Consider the following 27,633-nt stretch of genomic DNA (forward strand, 5'->3'; position numbering starts at 1 on the left):
AGCTGTGTCACTTTAGGAACTTAACCTCTCTTCTCTAAGAAATTCTCTAAAACTGTAATTTGTAGTGAAGGTGCTGATCTGCATCGGTAGAAGGAGTTTCCTTCTCTGAAAATTCCCTATATCAATGAAGTTGCAACTCTGATCTTCACTTCTGGTATGTTTATTTTGTATATATGACCCCATATGAAATATATCACCTGGCTGGAAGAAGTGGATAGTAGTGGAAGATTGCCCCATTCCTGGAATCCTTTCTCCTTGTAGCACCTGCCTCTCAGAGTTTTGGGATCAAATGAGTTATTATTTGTAAAACACTGCCTGGCACATAGTAGGGGCTGAAGTGAAAAATGAAATAATCCCTGATCTCAAGGAAGTTACATTCGATTGGGGAGGTTGGGGTGGTGGAAGAGACAGATACACATTTAAACAAAATAGATGCAAGGTAAAGGGTAGGAATGCCAGAAGCTGTGGGCATCAGAAAAGACTTCATGGGAAAAGTCTTTGAGCTGAGATTTGAAGGAAACAGAGCAGGGGGAGCGGTGTTCTAAGAGGTGCAGTTGAAGCAGGAGTGGATTCCAGGCATAGGAGCAGCCAGAACAAAGGAACTGAGATGAGAAATGGAATCAGGATGGGGGATGTGCCCGCAGTGCCCAGCAAGGTACATTTCTATGTAGTAGGCTCTTGATAAATGGTCAAGCTAGTCTTAATATTGTTTTGTTATTTGTGAATGTTCCATTTCTTTTACACTCCCCCATCCCCATTGTAAAGTGGTCAGCACTGTGTGGTCTTCATTGTTTGAATCCCTCAAAGTGCCCAATGGAAAGAAAGTCTTTTTATTAGGAGAATTTGCCCACCACATTTTGGTTCTTTCTTTATCGATGTCTGTTAATTCTGATCACTCATCAATAACATGTTGGGTGCCTATGTATGTTGCCATTAAGTTGTTTCAGTAGTGTTTGATTCTTCACAGCCTCATTTGGGTTCTTCTTGGCAAAGATACTGGAGTAGTTTGCCATTTCTCTCTCCAGCTCATTTTCCAGATGAGGAACTGAGGCAAACAGGTTAAGTCACTTGCCCAGGGTCACTCAGCTAGTAGGTGTCTGAGGCTAGATTTGAACTTCAGGTCTTCCTGACTCCAGCTCTGGTATCCTATCCATTGTACCATCTAGCTGCCCCCATTATGTATTATATAACAGTTATTCTTAAGATGTTATATTTTGTAATATGCCTTCTATTTATCTGCCTGTGGTTGTTTTTTTGTTTTGTTTTTTACACAGGAGTACCTCGTCATCACCGTGGTGAAATATGGAAATTCTTAGCAGAGCAATATCATTTGAAACACCAATTTCCAAGTAGTAAACAGCAACCAAAGGATATTCCATATAAAGAACTCTTAAAACAGCTAACCTCCCACCAACATGCAATTCTTATTGACCTAGGTAAGTCCACAACATTAATTTGAGATGAAAATGGAGGTTTCTTTCCTTAGGAAAATATATATTACGTGGAATACTTTATGTTTCACAATAAAAACTTACTGCAATAGCTTTTGATTGAAATGCCATGGAATGTAATAACTTGAACTGGGTCTTGTTCAAGTATTTAAAATGTCCGGATTTTAAATGGACAGTTGGTTGCTTCTTTCTTTGCATAAAGGAAGAAATAATTTGCATGTAAGTTTCAATGTGTGTTTTTTACAGATTTGAGATATTTACAAAAGGACTAGCTTTCTTGTCAACACTCTTATTAAATGAATGTGTGAATCTTTAAATTCAGATAATTTCACCTCCACTGTCCTAAAAAAAGCTAAAATATATGCTTGTGCTGGTGTGAAACTCATGAAGAGTACATTGATGATAGATAGTACAGGATAATGTGGATAAGACATCCCTTCTTATAAATTAGATGCAAAGACATTTATTTGCTAAACACGTACTGAAGCTATATTATATGCATTTTAATAGAGTAACTACATCTTATCTTCATATTTCATTATCCATTATGAATATTGTAGATGTTTAATATATTTATATTATTAATATGTATGTATTATTTTTATAATTGTATTATTTATATTATAATAATGATGATGATGAACTGTAGTAAGTTAAATCATAATTTGGTTTTAGACATAGCCGCAAAAGTAAATCAGAGACAGCTAGGTGATACAGTGGATAGAACACTGGTCCTGGAGTCAGGAGGACCTGAGTTCAAATCTGGACTCAGACACTTATTAGCTGTGTGGCCCTGGGCAAGTCACTTAACCCCTGACTGCCAAAAAAAAAAAAGAAAGAAAAAAAGAAATGTGAGAAGAAATGACATTTGGGCAGCTAGGTGGTATAGTGGGAAAAAGCACTGGCCCTGGATTCAGGAGGACCTGAGTACAAATCTGGCCTCAGACACCCTGGGCAAGTCACTTAACTCTCATTGCCCCACAAAAACAAACAAACAAAAAAAGTAAGAATCCAAGTGCATAATGTTGACCTGCTAACATGAAACCTTTACCCTTTGATGAATTGTAGAGATTCCATATTGAGTTGCATTAAAAAAACAATGCTTTTATAAGAAATAATAAACTAGTAATAAAGTAAATCCTCCCAGTTAATAATAAAAATCAGTCTTTTTTGCTTTCTAAATGTGGATATACCTTCTGAGGTCAACTCAGTGTCTTAAGCATGCTTCTTATTTTCTCCCTACTGCCTCCTCACTGGACAGGGAAAAAAAGACGAAACTCTTTTAAACAAATATTCATAGTCAAGCAAAACTAATTCTCACACCTTGCCAAAAAAAAAAAAAGTCTTACTCTGTACCCTGAGCCCATGATCTCCCTGTCCAAAGGTGGATGGTGTATTTTTATTATGAGTCCTCTGAAATTATGGATGGTCATTGTGTTGATCAGAGTTCCTGAGTCTTTTGAGGATTTTTTCCTAGTGCCCTTATTATATAAATTATTCTCCTGCTTCCACTAACTTGACACCAGTTCATATGTCTTCTCAGATTTCTTTGAAATCTTTTATTTCATCATGTCTTATTGCACAATAACATTCTATTATACTCATATATATTATAATTTTTTCAACCATTCTCCAGTTAACGGGGAGAGATGGTGTGCTGGAGTATCCTTAGTTTCTATTTCCTTGCCACCATGAAAAATAAAAGCCGTTATAAAAATGGTTGTACATGTGGGTCCTTTTCTTCTTTCGGTTATAGACCTAGTACTGGTTTTATTGGGTCAGAGAATATGCATAGTTCAGTGACTTTGGGAATACAAATTTTTTGTTGTTGTTGTTGTTGTTTTTTAGTGAGGCAATTGGGGTTAAGTGACTTGCCCAGGGTCACACAGCTAGTTAAGTATTAAGTGTCTGAGGCCGGATTTGAACTCAGGTACTCCTGACTCCAGGGCCGGTGCTCTATCCACTGTGCCATCTAGCTGTCCTGGGAATACAAATTTTAAATTATTAGGTATTCTTTTTTTTTAGGTGACTTGTTTTATTGAAGTGACATTCATTGGTATACAAAAATAATCATGCCCAGAATTCCTTTACCACTGCTTTAATATAGATTTTCTTGATGTTGTTATAGAAGTGAAACTGTGTCCTTCAGATACTGCTTTATTGGGATTGGTTGAAATATGATGATTTTAAAATAATGAACAGTGAAATATAGATGTGAAATACTTTGAACACATGTTTTCTAGTTCTTTTGGACATAAATTTTAGATTTATCTTCATCCTCATTTTTTTTTGAGTATGTCTTTTAACTGTTCCCTTTTCACTAAAAAAAAATGGTGATGTTTCACTTTAATAAAATTGTATTGCTAGACTAATGAAAAGGAGTTTCTGAAATTGGAGCTTTCAGAAATGGATAAGTAGCAGTAGTAGTAAGAAAGGCCAGACAGTTGAAGAAGGAAAATATATGACGGATTATATACTAAATCAGCCTGCTGGCAGGCACTTGTCCACTTGCCAAATTATGTCAAGGGAGTAAAATTCTCGTATAGGTCACTAGAAGTTTATAGAAGCGCTCATAAAGCTCTGAATTATTCATGCCCTGCTGGAAGCCTATTACAGCTCTCTATATTAAAATGATCACAGTTTAAATGTTTGATAGCTATTGGATACATGTAGCGCTCAGAATGGGAGAAGGGATGGTTTCAATGTACTCTGCCCTTGTCAGACCTCAAAACCCAAATACCCCCTTTTAAAGTGAGGGCAATCAAGATGACAAGTGGCCTGGAAGATGCCCCATAGCAGGCTCCCTGGGAGAAATGGAAAGGGGCTAAGAAATCACCAGAGGGGGGAAGACTTGACAGCAGCTGTCTTCAGGCACTTGAGGGTCTGTCTTGTGAAGTAGAAACTCATTCTTCTTGGACATAACTAGGAACAAAGGATGGAAGTGGCAGAAGAGCAGATCTCTACTCAAAGATGGGAAATATGTCCTTGCAATTTTAGGGATTGGAATGAAATGGGCTGCCCGGGAAGAGTCTAAGCGCCTTGGGGGCAGGGGCTGATTCTTTACACAGCACTGAGCACAGTGCCTGGTATGGAGGGGGAGAAGGAGGGGGAAGAGGAGGAGGAGGAGGGAGGGGGAAGAGAAGGAAGAGGAGGAGGAGGAGGAGGGAGAATAAATAGTAGGAGTATTAGTAGAAGGAATAGAAAGAGGAGGATGATTATTAGTAGTAGGAATAAGAAGAGGAGGAGTGAAATTAATAAAAGGAATAGTATCAGGCGAAGCAGGAGGAAGAGTAGTAGTGGTAGGAATAGTAGGAGGAGAAAGAAGGAATGGTAGAAATAGGTGGAGGAAGAGGAGGAGGAAGAATAATAAGAGGAGTATTAGGTGCAGGAGGTAATAGTAAGAGTAGGAGGAGGACGAGTAGAAGGAAGAGAATAAAAGTGGGTGTAAGAATAATACTATCATTTATATGGTGAGTTAAGGTTATACAGTGCTTTTACAATTATTATCTTATTTCTAACCCTTATAAAAACCCTGGGAGGTAGGTCCTGTTGTTGTCCTCTTTTCCTGGATGAGGAAAGAGGCAGAAGTAAAGTGACACACGACTGTTGTGTCTTTTCAGACTTAGGTCTTCCTGATTCCAGATCTGTTGTGCTACCTCCTGGGATGCCTAGCTTCTTAACACACAGTCAGTATGCATTCAAAAGTGCCTACTTATAACAGTAATATTTTTTGATGAACAACTGTGAATGATGTAGCTATTCTCAACAATGCAATGATCCAAGACAATCTCAAAAGACTAATGATGAAGCATACTATCCACCTGCAGAGAAAGAACTGATATTGTTTGAATACAGACTGAAGCATGCTATTTTTTACTTTCTTTCATTTTTTTCTTTTATTTGAGTCTTATATAAAATGACTAATAGGGAAATGTTTTACATAATTGCACATGTATAACCTATATCTGATTACTTACCATCTCAGGGAGAGGGGAGGAGAGAAAGAGGGGGGGATTGAATTTGGAACTACAAACTTAAATACAAATGTTTCTTTTTTTTTTAAGTACCTACTTGTGGCAGGTATTGTTAGATGCTAGGGATATGAAGATAAAAGGAAATCCTTGCTTTCAAGGACTTTAAATTCTTTTGGGAAAGACTAGGTACATGCATATTTATACAGACTACATGTAAAGTACATATAAAGTCTTTTTTTTTTTTTTTGAGAGATGGCACCGTCAATTAGAGGACAAGGAAAAGTTTTATGTAGAAGATGATGCTTGAACTAAGTCTTAAAGGAAACAAAGGATTAATAAATGCTTGTTGAATTCAATTAGAAAAACTCCCATATTAGTTGCTACCTTTCTCTTGGAGTACCTAGTAGTGGAACCATACTATCAGGTAGTCCTTGAAACATTTGAATGATCTACAGAGGAAAAGCAGCCACCCCAAGAACCTGATCTTAGTAGCTGTTGCTACCCAATGTGTGGTGGGTGATTGTCAATGGTTTCTACCATGTATGGCAGGTACAGGTTTAAATGCCAATCTCCTATCAGCATCTAGGGACCAGGGCCAATTTCTAGGTGACAGTAAGCCCCAGGAGCTTCCAAACGTTCTCTGGCATTTAAAAACAAAACTTGGGATCTTACTCAACCAAATATTTTATAAGGCACTAATTTTGTTCCTGGAATTTTCATTTTGAAATTTTTGACAAGAGTGAAGCACTGGCATTGGATGATGGTGGTTCTGCTTGATGGCAGCCCAAAATAAATGACTCAAAGTTGACATCAGTGTGGCCCACTAACTGTTAGTTAAAAGAAAGATTTCGTGAATTGGCAATAGCCTGTGTTTGTTAATGTGATGAGTAACAGGGCAAATGACATCATGTTCCTTTAATGTGAAATGAATAAAGGGATATATTGAGAATAAGAGGTTGAAAAGGACTATGTTTTTGAAGATAAATAAGGAAGAGAGAGGGAATGTATTCCCCTCTAATTCAAATATTTTATTTCAATATTTCATTCCAATATACCCCCTTTTTTCCATAGGCAAAGTTATTCTTGAGTCTTATACATATTTAATGACTTTTCCCTGAAAGGGAGGAGATGAAGGAGGAGGAGGGGGGGGGGAAACCACAGTGAGATGACTAAATAGTGAGAGACTTTATCAGTTCTCATAACTGTGTGTGTCCCATCTGGGCAGTGTTTGCTCTTCAGTTATTAGAAGCCACCGAGAGTCACAGCTGTGACTGACAACAGCCTTTCCTCTAGTTGGCATGTGATCTGGGCAGGCTGGTGATTCAGTCTGTTTTGTTTCATAACCTCCTTTGCTCCATTGTTTGCTAAGTCCCTTGACCCACTCCTGAAAGTCCCTGTTCCAGCCATCCCTCTCTGATAGCTGGAGCTTCCTTCCCAGACACCTGGCCTTTCCCCCCACCTCCCCACTCAGGTCCATCTCCTACAGCAACTTGCAGTCACTCCTAAATCCCCAGGGTTCTGATCTTCCTTTAATGATGCTCCCTAATAGCTTTTTTAAAAAAAATTTTGTCTTGTAATATTTTCTCTTTAATTTGTGAATTTTTTGTTTTGTTTTTTGCAGGGCAATGAGGGTTAAGTGACTTGCCCAGGGTCACACAGCTAGTAAGTGTCAAATGTCTGAGGCCGGCTTTGAACTCAGGTCCTCCTGAATCCAGGGCTGGTACTTTATCCACTGCTCCACCTAGCTGCCCCCTTCCCTAATAGCTTTTGAGATTGTTTAAGAGCAACCTTCAGTTTTCACAAATATAGTTCCTCTATTTATCTCTGCAGGCTTCACCCCTAACTCTTCTGTAGGCATCATACTTTGCCTCCCCCATTTAAACTAAGCTAGCTCAGTATATTTATCTCAGGGCTCAGTATTGTGAAGAATAATATCCTACCTGTTCTTAAACCTTCTCACCCAGTTGGGGATTCATTTACTAAAACTTCCTCTAAACCTAGAGGGAAAAAAAAAATCTTCCCCCACTTCCAAACATCATTGTTGTTTTTATATAACATTGCACATCCCCCAAATCAGACATTTAATCTGGTTTTCTATGAGGTCTCCTCTAGGTGTCATTTTGAGAAAATTTCTCACCAGTGAAGAGCTAAAGCAGAAAACAGCATTGCACAAAACTGAAATTGGTGCAGTATTTCAGCATTTTAGGGCCACCTCCCTGCCAGAGCCTCAAAAAACTCGTCAGTGAATAAACTGCACAACCACCAGTGACTCAGAGTCCTGTGAAACCCATTCTTGGTCGATGAAGTTAATCTATTTTGTGTGTTCAGGCTTTTTATTTCTCCCTTTGGGATAGCTGGCTTCGCTTTCTGAAATTGGCCTTCATGATAAACAGCTTTTTGGAGAAAAAAAAGTTCTTGCCTAAAGCTAGATTGATCTGTAATACCATTTGGTCAACATTCGGTACTGTTTTGATGGCGTTTTATCCAAGTGATTGGAGGGGGGAGTAGTGATGACGAGGGTTCTTAGCCCTGCTTACTCCCCATGACATAGCCCTCCTCAAAATGTAATCAACTGCAACAATTTCTGACTAGAAACAATTCCCTCCCAACTTTGACCACGCCTAACCGGTAGGGATGCTATCAGGTTTAACAGATGGCCACCTGGCTGAGCATCCAGCCTATAGCTCCAGGCCTGGGCTGGAGAAGGTTCTGTGGCTAAGCAGCTGGCTGAGCACCCCATTCTCCCCTCCATCCAAACCTCCAGCTCGAAGGGACTTGGGCTGCAACCACTTCATCTGGAAAATCATCTGGCAGCTCACAAGCCTCTTTTACTGCAATATCCATTTTGCAACTGTAGCCTCCACCTTGGCTAGGCAGGGCTGTCTTTCCCTCGTGAAGTACCCAGCCAACTGGCTGAAAGACCTCAACCTAATCCATGCACAACAGTGCTACTAGTGCAGTTAGGACTGACTGAGCCCCCTATCCTTGCTGGTTTTAGCCTTCATCTCCTTGCTCCCTCATCTCTTAATTTCTCTTTCTCTCTATTCTTTTTTTTTTTTTGGTGGGATAGTGAGGGTTACACAGCTAGTAAGTATCAACTCTCTGAGGTCAGATTTGAATCCCGGGCCTGTGCTTTATCCACTGGGCCACCTAGCTGCCCCCTTATCTCTTAACTTCTTCTTTTTTTTTAGTGAGGCAATTGGGGTTAAGTGACTGGCCCAGGGTCACACAGCTAGTAAGTGTTAAGTGTCTGAGGCTAGCTTTGAACTCAGGTCCTTCTGACTCCAGGGCCGGCGCTTTATCCACTGTGCCACCTAGCTGCCCCCATCTCTTAACTTCTATATAACAGATTCAAATTGCAATTTTCCCCCCTAACTTTTCTCAATACCTTAGGCTAGACTCCCTAGTCACTTGCTGGCTTTACATCAGTCTCGCTGGCAGTTACTATGGGAGAAGGGTATCACAGAAGTAGAGAAGGGATGACCAGCAATCCTATAGCTCCAAAATGGTCTCCCCAAGTCCACAAGCAGCAACCCAGAATTTTACCTGCCTCAAGAAGACTCAAAGGCCCTTTTCTCTTAATCTCAGCCCCATTTCAAACGCTTAGTTTTACTTTTTGATTTTATGGTCGATATGTTTTCCAGAATTTTTTTGTACTGCTTTTTAAAAAGTCCTCAGTATCCTCTTGAAATTGGTTCCAAGCAGGTATTTTCATTTTACAAATTGGAAGAATGGTGACATCGACTAAATGTGCTGCCCAGGATCCTGGAGACAAGTCAGTGATGGAGCTGGGAGTGGGACCAAACTATGGAAGCTTCAGCTGCTCATGCAAGCACTGTCTCCATCGTGGCACACTCATTTTAGTCATAATGGGAAAATGGTGTTAACACTCTGTAAGCATGGCTGAGAAAATATTCTTGAAAGGAAAGAGTATCTCTTTAGTTTAAAGCCGTATTTTGAATGAAGGGTCCACTGTGGTGGATGTCAATGGACTATTGATTTGCGCTTCCCACTTGAAAATTAATGTATTCTGACCAAGTACATAAAACCTGCTCAGTGTTTTGCAGCAAAGGGATTCTGATCCAACTCTGGAAGGAAAAAAAAAGTTTTCTAATCTCCTCTCGGGTGACAAAACAGGAGGAGGCTTCCACCTGGCAATAGATGGGTATTTGAGCTATTCCCCAAAGGAAGGAATCTGCTGGGAGCTGTGAAAATTGACTGAAATATAAAAGGGCAGAAAATGTTTTCTTCACTGCCTTCCTGGTTGGTGGTTCGCTGCTTTTGGCCCCAACACAAAGAGCCAAGTGTTGTGAACTTGGAGTAACAGAAAGACCTATTTTTAATAATCCAAGAAAACAGCTTTGTTTTGTATTTCATCTTGTTGTTGAAAGCCTAGGATTCTGGGGTGAGACCAGATCAGGGATCATCCTTTCTCAAAGGCAAAAAGACAGAAAAGAAGTAATACCTAGGCTTTGTCAGTCAATGTTTTGCTGTTTAATAAGGTGATCTGTCCAGTTTGGGATTTAGCCGTTTTAGAGATCAGTTGTGCACTCACCCTTGGAGATGCTCAAAAGTTCACACCAAAACAACTGAGAGAATTGCTCTCAATGTGTGGCGTTGTCTCTACTGTTGTCGAGACCACATCATCAAAAATAATGATTGTGGGGGCAGCTAGGTGGCGCAGTGGATAGAGCACCTGCCCTGGATTCAGGAGGACCTGAGTTCAAATCTGGCCTCAGATACTTAACACTTAACTAGGTGTGTGACCCTGGGCAAGTCAAAAAAAAAATGATCATTTGGCAGTGTCCCATCATGACAATTCAAGTGATATTTTGATATAATCTCACAAAGGAATAAATCTTAGATTTTTAAAAAAGACTGAAAATGATAATAACAAGAAGTAACATGTACATGACATTGTAAGGTTTGCAAAGCACTCTACATATCTTATCTCATTTCATTCTCACAATACCTCAAAGGTAGGTGCTGTTATTATCCCCATTTTATAGATGAGGAAACTGAGGCAGACAGATGAAGTGCCTTGGTGAGGATCCCACAGCCAGTGTTGAACTCAGGTCTCCCTGATTCTGAGGCCATCACGGTCCATTCTACCACAGTATTGTTAGGAAACATTTCCATATACGTTTTCATTTTTTAATTTACTCTGTCAACCATTTTTTGTACTTCAGAACTCAGCAGCCCTCCAGTTTCCTGGAGATGGGTATGGGCACCCTCTCCCACAGTGCTGCTTGAAGCCCACCCATGACCTCTCGTCCTGTGCTGTTCTGATTTCTCTTCTTTCATGGATCCTTTGTGGAGGGCACACCATCCTGCTGGCCCTTCCTCCGGGTCACAGTCCTTAAGCTTTTGTGTGGCATAGACCCCTTTGGCAGCCTGGTGAAGCTTTCAGACCCTTTCTCAGAATAATTTTGTATTGGCTTTATTCACAGTTGAAGATGCTAAATTTCAGTTTGAGGTTAATGAAGATAAAGATGTAGTTTTTTGTTTTGTTTTTTTTCCCCATCCAGGTTCATGGACTCTTGGGAATTCATGGTGCCCAGGTTAAGAACCTCATCTTTAAAAACATAAAAAAAATAACATTTAAAAATTTAAAAATAAATAATTTTTTAAAACCACACCTTATCTTTAGGCTTTTTTATACTTCATAGGGCTTTGTGGAATATTCTGGCTGTCTTTCCATTTCCCTTTATCCTGCCCATGAGGTCAGCCCACCTCCTTTTTTGATCCTAAATTTCCTTGGTGATAGCCTTTAATGATATTTGTTGAATGGAGGGGTAGCACTGGAAATGTTTACTGCAGCCTACTTGTGCCCACCATGTGATGGGGTATAAGGAAGAGTCAAGGATGACTCTGAGGTCATGAACCTGAGTGGCCAGCAAGATGATGGTGTCCGCACCAGAAATGAGGAAGTTGGAAGGGAGGGGCAGGTTTGAGCGGTGCAAGAGAAGGGGGAAGATGCTAAGTTCAAATTGGGGCATGTTGAGTTTGAGGTATTGAAAACCTGTCCAGTTGGTGATATCTAGTAGGTATAGGGAGATGTGGGGGCTGATGTTTAGGAGACAGTTGACTATCTCAATAAAAAGTGCTAATTGAATTCAGGAGAGCAAATGAAATCACCAAGGGAAAGGATATAGAGTAAAAAGAGAAGTCAGAGAAGAGAACCTTGGAAGCTACTTAGGAAGTGAGAGAGATGATGATGAGCTATAGAGCTTGTGATTGAATGAGGAAAGGATTCTTAAACAGTAAATAAATAACCATAAGGTTATTAGAGAAGGTGCAGATTTGCCCAAGCACTTGATTGAAAGGTCTGGGGTGTTTTATTTTTTATTTTTCTTTAATTTTTAAGTAGAGGATGAAGCTTTCATTGTGTAGATGTCAGTAAGATATTAAACAGGCCAATTCTCTTCTGGGCCTTTGTCTTCTCTCCTATAAACTGAAGAGGTGAAATCTTCCCACAGTTTATTGGTAAACTTACCTAAAAAGACTATGCCTCTTGAAACTCTCTTTTCTCTCCTCATTTCTTTTGTGCACTTTTCTTCACACAGGCCCAGGATCACACTGAGTAATTGAAGAACATCATGGAATCAAAGACTTTGGGGGGGGGGGCAGTGAAGGTTAAGTGACTTGCCCAGGGTCATACAGCTAGTAAGTGTCAAGTGTCTGAGGCCAGATTTGAACTCAGATCCTCCTGAATCCAGGGCCGGTGCTTAATCCACTGCACCACCTAGCTGCCCTCAAATCAAAGACTTTTGAAGCTAGAAAGTAACAATAGAGATTATTTAGGCATGACCCTCTCTATTTTTTCCAGATGAAGAAGAGACACAGAAAGTCATTTGCTCAGGGTCCCACAGCTAGTTAGTACCTAGGAGGGGTGCATTAATAGGCCAGTAGACTTGTAGTACCAGCCCCCTAGAGCCAGGGATTCTTAACCTGGGGTCCACAAACTTAAAAAAAAACGTTGATGACTGGATTTTTATATAATTTCGTTTCCTCTGTAATCCTGTGTATTTTATTTTTGCATTTAGATTATTATTCTTTGAAAGAGTCCATGATTTAAGAAAAGATTAAGAATCTTTCTCCCAAATATTTAGGAGCCCCAGGATCATTTTGTCAATTGGACAAAAGGCACTTGAAAATCAGCTGATATTTGGTTCTCTGCTAGGGAGCCGGTGTGGTACAGTGGACCAGTGCCTGGGTTCAAATCCTGCCTTTGTTACTTATCCCATGTAGTCATGAGAATGTCCCCTAAATTATCTGGCCTGTGTTTCTCACCTGTAAAATGAGGGCAGGTCAATGGGTAGAGTACCAGGCCTAGAATGAGGAAGACCTGAGTTCAGATCTAACCTCAGTCACTTACTAGCTGTGTGACCCTGGGCAAGTCACTTAACCTCTGTTTGCCTCAGTTTCTTCTTTTGTGAAATGGGGATTATAACAATGCTTTCTTTACCTCTCGGGGTTGTCGAGAGGATCAAACGCAATAATGAGTGTAAAGTGCTTATCACAGTGCCTGCCCCATAGGAAGCCGTATCAATGTTGGTTGTTATTATCATTATTATTATTACAGCTCCTACTATCACTATGACCTAGTGGATTTCTTTCTTTCTAACCAGACCACTACTTACTGTGAACATTAGTACATAAGATGATTCCTGCACAAGAGGAATTTGTCATCCAAGTATCAGAGATTTAGAGATAGACAGACGTGTTAGGGGTCATCTAGTCCAATCCCCTCTTCTTGGGTGCCCTTTTGAAGGGACAGGTGTATGTTAAAGGTATTCTGTGTTGTACAGGCTTGTCAACTGCACCCATTTCAAAGAGCACAATGCTTCTCATTTCAGTAGTAGCAAAGGCATTTGAAGCACAGTGAATGAATACGGGGGTGTGAGGAGTGGTTAAGAAGGAATATGTGTTGGGCCTGTTGCAAGATTGAGGCAGAAGCGAGCTATAAATATTTTTAAAGGAGGGAGGCTATGGAGACTCCAGAGATAGTGCAAGCCTTACCTCAGAAATGGAAAATGAGATGGAGCTTCTCTAATCAGTCTCCAGATAATAGCAACCTTCCTCCGATATAACTTAGATTTGAGGGAGGGAGACTCAGAGCCATTCGATAAAAAGCTACTCGGATCTCAGGCTTCTAGGAATATGTCTTAACTTTCCTGACTGTCTTTCTGACTGTTTCTCCATTTGGACAACCTCATACCCCTATGCATGGGGCAGAAAAATCACCACACATCTCTTTTTAAAAATAATAGCATTGGGGTTTTCTGTGTGTAATAACAATCATGCCCAGTTTCATTTTCAGAGTACTTTGCAACCATTTCAGAGTGTTACTTAGTCATTTCACCCAACCTTATTTTCTATCTGAGGGAAAAACTCAGTGGTGATTCAAAAAAAAGATAAAGTAAGAGACATTTCTGTAATTTATACTATAGTAAAGGAGAACATAGCTTAAAGATGTAGGCAACACTGCTGCTGAACAGTTAGTTGTAGGGTGTTTTGCAAGTTTCAACTAGTTTTCCTTGTAGGTTGTTAGAAATTTTGCACCCCCCCCCCAATCTGGTCTTTAAGAATTCTTCTTGGAGAGCAGGTGTCTCTTTGCTGTAACATGTGTGCCCTTAGAAACACAGGCATGTTTGCAGAAGTATGTACTTCTAATAGCCTTTCCCACTGAGTTGAGAGTACCACTCAAGAAACTTTTCATGAAATCCGAGCAAAAAAATAACCAAAAGAATATCAAACTCTACTGACAATCAGTGTGCTGAGTTACCAACAAGGCATAAGAAGGCCAAGAATTCTGTTTTTACACACTCATGTTACTCCCAGAAGATACAGTGGGGTACAGTGGGTCAAGAACTGGTCTTGAAGCTAGGAAGACCAGCTTCAAGGGCAGCTTCTGATATATACTAGCCTGTGTAACCCTGGGCACTGACATAACCTCTCAAGGCACTAGTTAACTCTCTGAAGACTGTGCCAACCTGTGTAGGTTGGCATAGGTTCCTATACCAACAAAATCACAGTTCCAGTTACCATCCATGTTCCCACTGTCTGACTAGACTCATTTCAGCTGAGATGCTCCTGCCAAGGATGTCAACCATAGTCCTGCCATCAGGAATTTTTATAATTTTTAAAAATGCTCACTTCCCCCAACAATAAGTGCCCCTTTATCATAGTTGATCCTTGGACAAGAAACACAGTTTGTCACTGAACCCATTCTCACAGCCTTTCTGGTTTGGCCAGACCTGTTAGAGCTTGTGTTTGACTTGTTCCATACTTGAAAGAGCTAGAGTCACTGCAACGTGGTGGTGAGGCATCAGACAGAGAACAACTTTACGATGGAGTACATTTATTTACCCAGCCAGTCACATATTAGTTTGTGTAAAATGCCTCTTATTTCCCTTTAAACTTCATTTAAAGAGTTAGATTTCCTGTTTCTGTATCTAAAACTACTTAATATATTGTGTTGATAGCTGGACATCGCTCTTCCATTTAATGTGGATTATCTTCAGCAATGAAAAACCAATTCTCAGGCTCTTCCTCCCTGCCATCCGACACACTTCTGCCATTTGTCTGTCCTCAAGTTTCCAATTCATTAGAAACGTAAACAGATTCTAACCTTTGTCTAAGAAGAACATAATTAGCGAAGTCATTCTGCTTCCAAAATGAATCAGAAAAGCTGCTTCGAATCCAGGTGCAAAGAAGGGCACTGAGGCCCCAGAAATTGACTGTACATAGGAGCTCTTTGGATTTGAGCAGAAACAGAGATGATCCACCCTCCTTTTATGGCTGTGTTGGAAAGTGGATGCTTAATCAACTAGGGAGCTTTGAGGGGAATGCTTTGCCCTTAGGAGCCTCCCATGGAGTATTTGGTTTGTTGAGTTAATATTGTACGAGAACGTTTGAGTACAGACTGATTGTTTAGCTTATGTTGTAAAAGCTATTTGAAGTTCTAAACTAGATAACGGTTGGCTAGTTTCAGCTTTATTTAGGCCCCTGAAAGTTGGAAGTTCATAGAACTTTCAATGAAACCAGATTTTTTTCCCCCTTCCTGGAAACTGCATGAGCCTTCAATTGCTTTATAAGACAGGAAATTTCTTCAGGTCCAATTTAGTAGGCGGGATTAAGATTTCTTTCTTTTTCTTTTTTTCTTTCTTTCTTTCTTTTTTTTTTGGTGGGGCAATGAGGGTTAAGTGACTTGCCCAGAGTCACACAGCTAGTAAGTGTCAAGTGTCTGAGACTGGATTTGAACTCACGTCCTCCTGGATCTAGGGCCAGTGCTTTATCCACTGTGCTACCTAGCTACCCGGGGATTAAGATTTCCAGTGAGTTCATTTCAGTCTCTACATAGAGTTTGAGATTAAATACAGAAAGAGTTGCATTTCCTTTTCCCAGCACCTCCTGAAATAAAATACAACTATGTGATGCTAAAAAACAGGTCATTTTTCTTTTTGAGCTAACTGGAAGCTTTTTTAGTAAGTATATATATTATGTCAGTGTAACAGCTCACATTTAAGTGGAACAACAAAGGACAACTAGGAAATCCATAATTTTAAGTTGTGTTTACCATTGTTAAGACTAATAATTGGGTTTTAAACAAAAGGTTTTGTTTTTAAAATACAAATAAATTAAAACCCTTTTTGGGGGGGTGAGGGTGGGGCAATGAGGGTTAAGTGACTTGCCCAGAGTCACACAGCTAGAAAGTGTCAAGTGTCTGAGGCTAGATTTGAACTCAGGTCCTCCTGAATCCAGGGCAGGTGCTTCATCCAATGTGCCACCTAGCTGCCCCCAAATTAAAATCTTTTGGAGAGAATACATGCCTAGCATTTCAGAGCAAAGACTCCTCAGGCTCAGCTAACACTTTCATGTGCTGATAATGAAATGATAGAGCTGCTTAAATTCCTTCACATTAGAAGTGTAAAGAAAATTCTGACTCAGGAAATGAATTGTCCTTTGCTGCTTCAGAGAACCTCCATTCCTTATCCGATGACTGATTTAGCATTAGAAGTTGACAGGAGAAAATGTCTCAGTAGGGAAAGGTGAAACCATTCTCAGAAAATTTGGCTCTGATTAGACACAAACTGCCTGAGGCTTGATGTTGAAAAGAAAATTTGATATTTTTTTAAAATAGAATTGGAAAGGGGAAGTTTTCATTTTAGTTAAGTAATGTAAGCTTAAATATGTTTACTGCTGGATCCATGGTAACATCTGTAAAATATTACAACATTTTCCCTATCTTTTTTTGTTTGTTTTTTAGTGGTAGCAGTTAAAAAGTTAAAATGTCATAGGAAGAAAAAGAATAGAATATTAGGATTATTCTTTTAAAATTTTATCTCATTGTTGTGATTCTATTAATTTGGGGTTTGTAACAATCAAAATGAGATTTTTCCACACTTCATTACAAAGTACAGTGCCATGGAAAGCACATTGGGTTGGGACTCAAACTACTTGAGTTTTGGTTCTGTTTTTGTTATTGATTTACTCTATAACTTTGGGGAAGTTAAACATTCTGGGACATTTTCTTCATCTATAATGTTAAAATGAGTTAGATTGCTTTTTTGTGTCTGAAATGCTACAATTCAGTTAATTCATTCACTCAAATATTCTCTGTCTGCTGTATGCAGAGCCTTATGCCATGGAAGGAAAACAATTTAAATAAGAAGCAGCCCTTGTCTAGTGGAGCTTATAGTCTAATGTGTGGAGAAAATACAGAGGATATGGCACCACAAGTGCATTAGAGAGGAGAAAAGGAAAGTACTACATGAACTCTAAGGGGAAAGGTCATTGCTGACCTCGGGATCAAGGGAGGATTCTTGTGAAGGTGACACTTGGGTTGGGTATTAAAGCCTTGATAGCAATTCAACAAGCCAATCATACTATACTATACTATTTAAAATAATATGAATAAATAGAAATATTTCTAGAGAGTATTTACAGTATTGTACTTATGTTGACAAAATCTTTTCAACTATCTCAGCACATGTGGTGGAGTGAAAAGGAGGCAGTCAGTGGCTCCAGAATCAAAGGGTCTAGGGCAGCTAGGTGGCGCAGTGGATAAAACACTGGCCCTGGATTCAGGAGGACCTGAGTTCAAATCCGGTGTCAAACACTTGACACACGCTAGCTGTGTGACCCTGGGTAAGTCACTTAACCGTCATTGCCCGGCCAAAATAAAAAAAAAAGAATCAAAGGGTCTGAGTTCAGATCCTACCTCTACCATTTTCTCTCTGTGTAACCTTGGGCAAGTCACTTAACAATGCCTTATGCATATTTAGTGCTTTAAATGCTTGCTGAATAACTTTTTAGGAACTGACCTAGCATTAATAAAACACCTATTATATATGTCAGGCACTGTACTAAGTGCTTTGCAAATATCTTATTTGATCCTCACAACAACTGGGGATGGGGGCTGCAGTTAGGAGGGGAGGTGCTATTATTATCCTCATTTTGCAGTTAACTGAGGCAGACAAAGGTTGTGACTTGCCCTGGATCACATAGCTAATGAGTGAGGACAAATTTGAACTCAGGTCTTCTGACTCTAGGCTGGATGCTCTGTCTGCTGCACCAGCTAACTGGGTCTCTGATTGTCTAATGTACAGTGAAGGAGTTAGACTAAAAGACCTCTGGTGTAGCTTCTAGCTCTAGGCCTATGATCCTCCCAATTTTTGTGAAGACTATGGATTGCCAATTATAGACCATCTTTATCTGTTCATTAAAGCAAGTTTTCTACAGATTATATACTGAGCAATGCTTTCAGTCTAATTCTAATATATCCTTGAAAACATATGTTATTTAATGCCACCGTCATTTCCCAGCATCTATCCTTCCCCACCTAGAATCTTACTTCCTAAGAACAAAAAGTTATTAAAGCAATTGAAACCACAGCTGTGTCTGACACCATATCCAGCGTCCCAAGGTATTGACTAGATCTATCAGGAAGAGGAGCGTGTGTGTCATCCTTATCTGTGTGTACCCAATGGTCATGTAATGGGGGGAAATGGGGTACGGGTTTGGGTTCTTAGGAATTCCTCTTTAAAGAATTATACCCTCTTGCACACAAAAGTAGTTAGAATAAGGTGCTAGTTTATTTAGGGCCAAGGGAAGGGAAGGGTGGGGGGAGGGAGACCATGACAGAAATCCTTGGACTTCTCATGGGGAGATAGGTACAAAGCACGTGGCTCAGAGGTACCAATCTCCTCGAGCAGGTGACTGGTAGGTACTTTTATAGAAGACTGATGGGAGGAAGGGTCACCATTTGACTGTGGAAAGTTCCTTTAGTGAGGGAGGACCATACCCCACTGGTAGTGACTAGAGGAATTGGGTGAGGGGTGGCTACGGATCCCTGTTCAGGACATAAAGGCCGTAGTCACACCCAAATTTATCTCCCCAGGGTAAGGGAGACCAGAATGAAGGGTGGGAATCTGAAGCTAGCTCAGTCCGATTTGGTTCTGCTTATCTCTCTAGGTGTTATCTGTCCTCTGGTTTAGTTTCTCAAGAAGGTTCCTTGATGTGCCCCAGAGAATTTCTGGGGTGCTCTGTACCCCATGACAGTCATTTCATTAAAATTCTTTTAAAATATTCTATCATTAGCAGAGAAGGTGCCAGGTTGCACCAGCCTGGACTGTGCCAGCCCAGGTCCAGTCCTGATTCCATAATTTATGCTTTCCCCTTATTCGTGCTCATTTGTCACAATTGCATTTAGGGAGGGAGGGTTGACTGTGCGTATTTGATGTTTCCACATGTCTGTTATATTTCCCTATGATTTATTCCAAAGTCTTCTGTTGAACTGGTAGGAGTTCCATCCTGAGTATTCCTAAATTGTGTCTTACAGTCTCTACCTTAAAAATGATCTTTGCCTCGACACACTCCAAACAAGGGAAAGAGGCGTTGATATCATTTTAGACTGGGATGCTTGGACATTGGACAGTGCCCCAATGGAAATAATGTAGCTTGTCATTGTCATCGTTATTAACAGATGTTTATCAAGTGCCTAGTTGTAGGGCACTGTCCTAGGTACTAAAGATAGAGAGGTATAGTAATGCCTGCCCATAAGGAGTTTCTAGTCAAGTTGGAGACCAGCCATAGGCATTAAGAAAAAGACAAAATAAAAAACACCTAAATAAGAGTAGGAGCATGTATCAACTTGTTGTTGGTAATTAGTGGTCTATTACAGGCAGTAAATTCAGCAGTGGTTCAGAGGAGGAAGAGGAGGGATCCTCAGGGAAGACAAGGTAATTGGAGACAGCTTTGTAGTTGGAGTTAGAAATTGAAGTGGGTCTTGGAGGAAGGACAGGCCTTAGGTAAGCAGCAAGGGCATTTCAGGCCAAGGGAACAGTAAGTTGTGGCACCATGAAATGTTTATGGTTGGGGGACAGTGAGTAATCCACTTTGTCTAAAGGCCAGATGGGAAGGAAGGTTCTCTATAGGCAGAGAAAAAGTCAGTGATGGTTTTCAAGCAAGGAAGGTTCCAAAGGAAGGAGGGTACAAAGTGCCATTTTTTAAAATGGCACAGGGGCCACTAGGTGGTACAGTGGATAAAGCACTGGCCCTGGATTCAGGAGGACCTGAGTTCAAATCCGGCCTCAGTCACTTGACACTTACTATCTGTGTGATCCTGGACCAACTCACCTAATTTCTCTCATTCTCAGTTACCTCTTCTGTAAAATGGGAATGATCATATCAGCTTCTACCCAGGTATGTCCTTGAGGTTCAAATGAGATGACATATTGTAAAGGGCTTTGTTCACCTTAACAACTGTTTTGTTGGTATGTACTCAGTGAAAGCCTTGCCTGCCATCCCATTAATCATCCTTAGTGGATCCAGCTAATAAGCAAGTGTGCCCTAGGATGTCACAGAATAAGAATAACTCATTAGTCAACATGGATAGGCTGTGTTCTCATTGGTCACTGCAGAATGGTTAGCTCTGAAGAGAGGTGCTTCTAGTGTCTGGTGTAGCTACTCGTATAAACTAAGACAAGGGCTTGGAGGCACTCTTGGGAATTATGTGGGATTCTGCTGCCAAGAGACTCAAAGGAGATTGGTGAACTGGGTGATACCCCTTCCTTCAGTATCTGAGGTCACTTTCCTGATTATCTTGTATGGAAGATCCATGTCTCCCTTCAGGTGTGTCCATTTGGGATTGGCACATCCTTCCTTTGTATTCCCAGGAAAGCAGGAATTCCCAGATAGGCAGAGTCTCTTTGGATAATGGGAAAGAATTGAAGGGAGCTGAGCAGACTAGATTACTCAAGGATAGGGGATGGAGGGAGAATTATCCTCTGATGAAACTTGGCTAATTAGAAAGCACTTCTAAGAACAACACTTAAAGAAGAGGACTGGGATGAGTTGGATCAGGGGCATGGAAACTGGTTAAAAGACAACTATAATCATGTTAATTCAAATATAAATAAATCAGCCTAGATTGGTTAAATGCTATCTTAAACCAGTTGTAATTCCTTTTATCCTGGTAAGTAACAGAAGTAAACTATCAGTGTCAGGCATCCACAGATGAAAGTTGGCCTAGAATAGACTTGCCCCCACCCTCTACCAATCTAGGAAGCAGGAAATCAAATCTCTAATTCAGACTTGTTTCCCTGGGTAAGCACTAACAGTGAGGTTGGCCCTCACCATCTGTTTTCTAGAACAAGCACTCCTACGGTATCTGGAAACAGATACTCATGAACCCTGGAGCCACATTCCAGGAGGAAAAGGGTGGGGCCCCTACAAAAGACTCCTAGACAAAAGAAATATTTAGTCTTCATTTTAATACTGGCATTGGCTGAAAATAATCTGGGTACTGGGACTTTTTTCCTTTCTTTCAAAACTGCGTGCTTATTTTTTTTAGAAGAAAATACCATTTCAGAACCCTTTTCTGTAGGAAAAAATATCAACATAGGCTTGTTGCTGTAGGAACTTGAAGGCAGAATCCAAAAGATTGATCTGTTCTGGTAAAAAGCTGATTAGATCTCTGTGTTAGCCCCATAGGTGAAGCTAATAAAGTTAACTTTGTTTGGGTTAAAGATTGTTGTAAAGATTAATGCCCAAAGGAAGAGTGGTTGGGGAGGGGGCTGTGCCCCGGGAAGGAAAATCTTTATTTTAGATTTAGGTTGAGATAACCTGTCAGAGATAGTTTTAATTATTTTAACCTGAGTAACAACATTAAAAAAAAAAACAAGCAGTGAAAACAACTGATTTTTATTTGGTTTTTTTAAAAAAAAGGCACATACCACTGAGTAGCAACAGGTTACACAGATGCTTGCCTTGTTTATTACATACAAATGGTGTACAGAGTTGACTTAAAAGATGACAAAAGTTCCCAACGTTTCTATTCTCGTAACCGGGCAAGATACTCAATTTCTGGGTTCTGTGAGTCATGACCAGTATAATTTGTTTCTACAGGACGGACGTTTCCTACACATCCGTACTTTTCGGCACAGCTGGGAGCCGGGCAGCTGTCACTCTATAATATTTTGAAGGCCTATTCGCTTCTAGACCAGGAAGTCGGATATTGCCAGGGTTTGAGCTTTGTGGCAGGTGTTTTGCTCCTTCATATGAGTGAAGAGGACGCATTTAAAATGCTGAAGTTTTTAATGTTCGACATGGGACTCCGGAAACAGTATCGACCAGACATGATTATTTTACAGGTATAACCCTCTTTTACATATTTGATAAAGGGAAACTGTCCAAATGGCTGCTCATCCACATTTGCTGCCTGCTTTTCAGGGCTGTAATGTGGAAAGTGCTATGTAAGAATTAATTAGAAACATTGTTATTAATAATGAACTTTCATCATAGTTGATAAGCATTAGTTGTATCTCCCCTACTACATGGGCATACAGAGAGATAACAAGCCTATGACATTGTCCCTACTGTCATGGGCAAAGGTGGGGGTCCTTAGGTATTCCTCTGTAAAGAATTACACTCTTACAGCCAGTCCAGTTAGAATTAAAATGGTGCTAAGGGGCAGCTAGGTGGCACAGTGGATAAAGCACCGGCCCTGGATTCAGGAGGGCCTGAATTCAAATGTGACCTCAGACACTTGATACTTACTAGCTGTGTGACCCTGGGCAAGTCACTTAACCCAATTGCCTCACCAAAAACAAAAACAAAAAAAAAACAAAACAAAAAATAATTAAAATGGTGCTAGAGAAAGTGACTGAGTGGGAAGTCAAAGACTTCACCCCCCAGGGAGAAGGTGGTTTAGAAACATCCTCCTTCCAGAAGAGAAGGAAGGCAAAAACTTTTGTAGAGGACAGATGGGATGACCACTTGAAAACTGCAAAGTTCCCTTTTGGGGTAGGGTTGGGTGGGGAAAGCTTAGATGTTTGTCATATTCCTGAGTGTCGAGGGGGATTTTTATTTTTTTTTGAAACGATGGTTCTGATCTTTGGAGTTATCTCTTTCTCCTAGCCCTGGTCAGGTAGTAGTCACACCTAAGTGACTTTCCTGCTATAGAATTTTATCTCCCCTTACTCCATCCCTATGTCTGTCCTGGTGTCTAGTTGGTCAATCTAAACTTTAATAGTCCTTTGATTCTTCAGTCTATCTGTCCTGTTATCTGGTCATCTTTGGTTTTGCTTCTCACAGGAGAAACTTCTGAGTTATCCTAAGCCCGTGTCATTGCTTTTTAAGATATTAACTGTCTCTCTGGGGTGATAGGCTATATGGATAATAAGAATGTTAATAATACCTAGCATTTATAAAGCACTTTACATATATTATCTCATTTGATCCTCACAACAATCCTCTGAGTAGGTGTTAATATTATCCCGATTTTACAGATGTGGAAACTGAGGCATGAGAGAAGTTGTATGACTTGGACAGGATCACAGCTAATACTTTTGTGAGGCAGGATTTGATCTCAGCTCTTCCTGACTCTGAGTCCAACTCCCTATACATCATGCTAACTAGCCACCTAGAGAAATAACAATCAATACTAGGAATCCTGTTCAAGAGACATGAATGGGAGAGACACCAAGTACCATGGGAGTTCAGCGAACAGGGAGAACTGCATTTGATGTACAGTCACAGAATCACAGAATTGAAGAGAGCTAGAAGAAACCTCAACAGACTCTTAGTCTAACCCATTCATGAAAGCAGTCCCCACTAGAACATACCCAACGAGAGGGTGGTCATTCAGCCACTGCTTAAAGACCTCCCAGGGAGGGGAACCCATCGCCCCTCTAGGGAGGCCTTTCCACTTTTGGAAAGCTCCAGTTGTTGGGAAATTTTTCTTGACATTGGACCTAAAACTGACCTTTAAAAACTATCATGTTCCCTATGATTCTTCTCCAGACTGAGTATGCCCAGTTCCTTCCCTGAATCTCATATGACATAGGCTCCAGGCCCTCCTGTGATGTTTAAAATCTAATGTGCATGGGGAAGCTAGGTGGCACAGTGGATAAAGCACTGGCCTTGGATTCAGGAGGACCTGAGTTCAAATCCAGCCTCAGACACTTAACACTTACTAGCTGTGTAACTTTGGACAAGTCCCATAACCCTCACTGCCCACCCCCCACCCCCCCACACACAAAAAGAACATGTATTTATTTTTTATTTTTTTATTTTTTTTGTGGGGCAATGGGGGTTAAGTGACTTGCCCAGGGTCACACAGCTACTAAGTGTTTAGTGTCTGAGGCCGGATTTGAACCCAGGCACTCCTGAATCCAGGGCCGGTGCTTTAACCACTGTGCCATCTAGCTGCCCCAACATGTATTTATTTTTTAAAAAAAAATCTAATGTGCATGGTCACCTTTTTCTGCCCGCAGTGTGGGGTATTAGGGGTTAGTAGAGAACACGTGGAGTTCAGAAAATTAAGAAAGAACCTCTCAGTATACCCTAGGGTTCAGAATGGACTCTCTCTTCTCCTTCCCTCAGCCACCAACCCGAAGTTCCAGAATGAAAGAGGCCAGAGCTAGGCAGCCAGCCTCCCTTCCTACTTCCTGTCCTCCTCCCTGGAAGGGGCCACCCTTCAAGCTGATTGGTTGAGGGTGGTCTCATATTAATGTGGTAGTCCACAGCCTCTGAGAACACTCCCTCTTGGGAGTCAGGCAGGTGTAGTTTTAATTTAATTAACTTGAAGTAGGCTAATCAGCAAAGTCAATAGCTCTCAGTCAGTTTCACTCAATTCAATCAGTCTAAATTAATCTCTTCTGGTTGGGGCCTTTGGGTGTTTTGATAAAAAGCCCATTACTAGGGGGCAGCTAGGTGGTGCAGTGGATAAACACCCCCCAGCTGAATTCAAACAAGGTCAGAGTACAATGGAACTCTCATCTCCCAATTTGTGGAAGCTGTGCCCCTTGATAGTAGTCCAGGATCATAATGCCATTTTGGCTGTCACATCACACTGACTCAAGCTTGTAGTCTACTAAAACCCTCAGTTTTTTTGTTTTTGTTTTTTGTTTGTTTTTGTGTGTGTTTTTGTTTTTGTTTTTGTTTGTTTTTGCAGGGCAAAGAGGGTTAAGTGACTTGCCCAGGGTCACACAGCTAATAAGTGTCAAGTGTCTGAGACTGGATTTGAACTCAGGTCCTCCTGAATCCAGGGCTGGTACTTTATCCACTGTGCCGCCACCTAGCTGCCCTAAAACCCTCAGTTTTTTTCTGAAAACAAAACAAAACAAAAAAACCCACCACTCCTATCTAATATCTATAAGGTCAATTTTTTGGGGGGTGGTATCCAAGCATGTGACTTGACATTTGTCCTTATTGAATTGCATCTTAATAGATTCAGCGCATTGCTCTAGCCTGTCAAGATTCTTTTGGAACTAAACCCTGTCTTCAACAGTGTTAGTGTTCCCTCCCAGCTTTGTGTCACCTGTGTGATGAAGGTGCCATTGATGCCTTTATCCAAGTCACTAACAGAAATGTAAATGCACAGCCCCTGTGCGTGCTCCACTGGGGACCTCCTGCCACTGAGATTAAAGCATTAATTTCTATTTTCTGAGTCCAGCCATTCACCCAATTTGAAATCCATCTTCTCTACAAAAATTTCATGAGATACCTTATCAAAAGTTTTGCCAATACCTGAGTAAACTATAGCCACAACATTCTCTTCATCTATACTTTAGTCACCCTATTTTTTCAAAAAGGAAGTGAATCTTTTCTTCCTACTTCCATATAAGGCAAATGAATGAAGCTATAGGGAAACTGAAATATATCCAAAATAAAATCCGTTTGGGAAGATTTGGTGCCACTTTGACTTTTCTGTCACAGTGTACAAACAAGTTATTAAGTAAGATCCTGGGAAGGATAAGCTAGGGCCAAATATTTTCAGGGCATCAGACATAAGCCATTAAAAACTCTCTCAACTGGAGTTCTGAACCCAGTGAATAAGAATCTCATAAAAGCACTTGCTTTCATCCACCAAGTTTTTGGGCTTTTGGCCCAACTAACACTTTCCACAAGTAGTTTCAGATTCTTCTTTTCTCCCCACATTATCATTAATGTTGCCATTTTAAGACCAGAAATATGAGCTTTTAGCAACCATGAAGCCAATTTTATGACACTGAAGCAAAGTTTATGAAATTTATGTGGCTTATTTATTATATTACGTTACCCTTTTAGTGTTGACTGTTCTTTTAGTTCATTTTAGACATGTGTGTAAACACACACATACATGTATACATATAAGTTAGATTCTTATTTTATATAGACACACATATACTTATACACATATATGTTATATATTTCTATATTAGACTCTTATTATATCACACACACATACACACAAGTGAAGTGACCACCTCAGAAAATTTTATTACTTCTTAACTTCTTTAAGCCCTGTCTGGGGCTTCTCTATTCTTTGAATCTACTAGTATTTCTCCAGAATAAGTCCAGCACCCAGTGAGAAATAGCCCTGTATTGTCCAGCCTAGCCTTGCTCCAATTCATTCCTAGGGCAGACTTGGGGCCCCCAGGTATCTGAATTTGGAATCAAAACTTTAGGACTATTGTGGGGCACAATTTTCTTAGTGTATCATATAATGCTTGCTTATTCTATAAGATTACTAAGAAAATAAGCAGTAGCCCTCTTGGTTCACACCTAAAAGAAACCAAAATGGATTTCCTGAGAGCTAATATATCCCCAACTAGCTTCATTTTTTGTGAAAAAGTACAGTGCTGCAGTAACAAGTCATTTGAGAGAGAGATAATGCTAGACCTTTTTCATGCTTCATCTCATTAATTGATTTCACAAATAAACATTAGATAAAAAAAAAAGTTGTTATTCAGTTGTGTGCAACTCTTTGACCCCATTCGGGATTTTCTTGGCAAAGATACTGGAATGGTTTGCTATTTCCTTCTCCAGCTCATTTGCAGATGAAGAAACAGAGGCAAATAGGATTAAGTGACTTGCCCAGGATCACACAGCTAAGTGTCTGAGGCTGAATTCTAACTCGGGTCTTCCCGACTCCAGGCCTGGCATTCTATCCACTGTGCCACCTAGTTGTACTTAAAAAAAAAAATTAGAGGTGGCAGTTAGGTTCATAAAAACACTTAGGATTGTCGCAGCAGTTTTAATGGTTGGGATGCTGCAAGTTTTAGGGTTTTTTGGTTATTTTTGGTTTTTGTCTAGGAGTAGTATGTAGTGTGGACTTGTGATTTCATTCACCTGGGGAACTCCCAATGTGAACTCCCAATGCAGATTACCAACTTCTCTGCAATTTGTAGGCAGCTAGGTATAATGGACAGAGCGCCAAGCCTGGAGTCAGGGAGGCAAGCTAAAATCCAGCCTCAGACACTTATTAGCTGTGTGATCCTGGGCAAATCACTTAATCTTGTTTGCTTCGGTTTCCTTATCTGCAAAATGCAGATAATAATAGCATCTTCCTCTCAGGCTTGTTGTGAGAATAGAACGAGATAATAATAGTAAAGCACTTAGCACAGTTCCTAGCAATGTGTATTATATATGATATATGGGGCAGCTAGGTGGTGCAGTGGATAAAGCACTGACCCTAGATTCAGGAGGACCCGAGTTCAAATTTGGCCTCAGACACTTGACACTTACTAGCTGTGTGACCCTGGGCAAGTTACTTACACCTCAATGCCCCACAAAAAATAAAATAAAATAAAAATATATATGATATATAACATATAGTAAATACTATATAAATCTTAATTATATAGTTTAACTATATATGATTTTTTTATATTATGTATAAATATATATTTTATATATGATATTTATAACTATATATT

General features: G+C 40.2%; 1 protein-coding gene across 5 annotated transcripts in view; it reads left to right on the forward strand.

Annotated features, from left to right (window-relative positions):
- TBC1D1 (TBC1 domain family member 1) overlaps positions 1 to 27,633 on the forward strand; it is a 316,594-nt gene that overhangs the window by 250,704 nt on the left and 38,257 nt on the right. For all 5 annotated transcript variants that reach the window (XM_043971867.1, XM_043971868.1, XM_043971866.1 and 2 more), the window contains 2 exons: positions 1,275 to 1,436; positions 21,839 to 22,083. In XM_043971867.1, coding sequence (XP_043827802.1) covers positions 1,275 to 1,436; positions 21,839 to 22,083 — 407 coding nt within the window. The remainder of the gene's footprint in view (positions 1 to 1,274; positions 1,437 to 21,838; positions 22,084 to 27,633) is intronic.

Source organism: Dromiciops gliroides, chromosome 6 (genome assembly GCF_019393635.1).
Source record: "Dromiciops gliroides isolate mDroGli1 chromosome 6, mDroGli1.pri, whole genome shotgun sequence".
NCBI classification, from domain to species: Eukaryota; Metazoa; Chordata; class Mammalia; order Microbiotheria; family Microbiotheriidae; genus Dromiciops; species Dromiciops gliroides.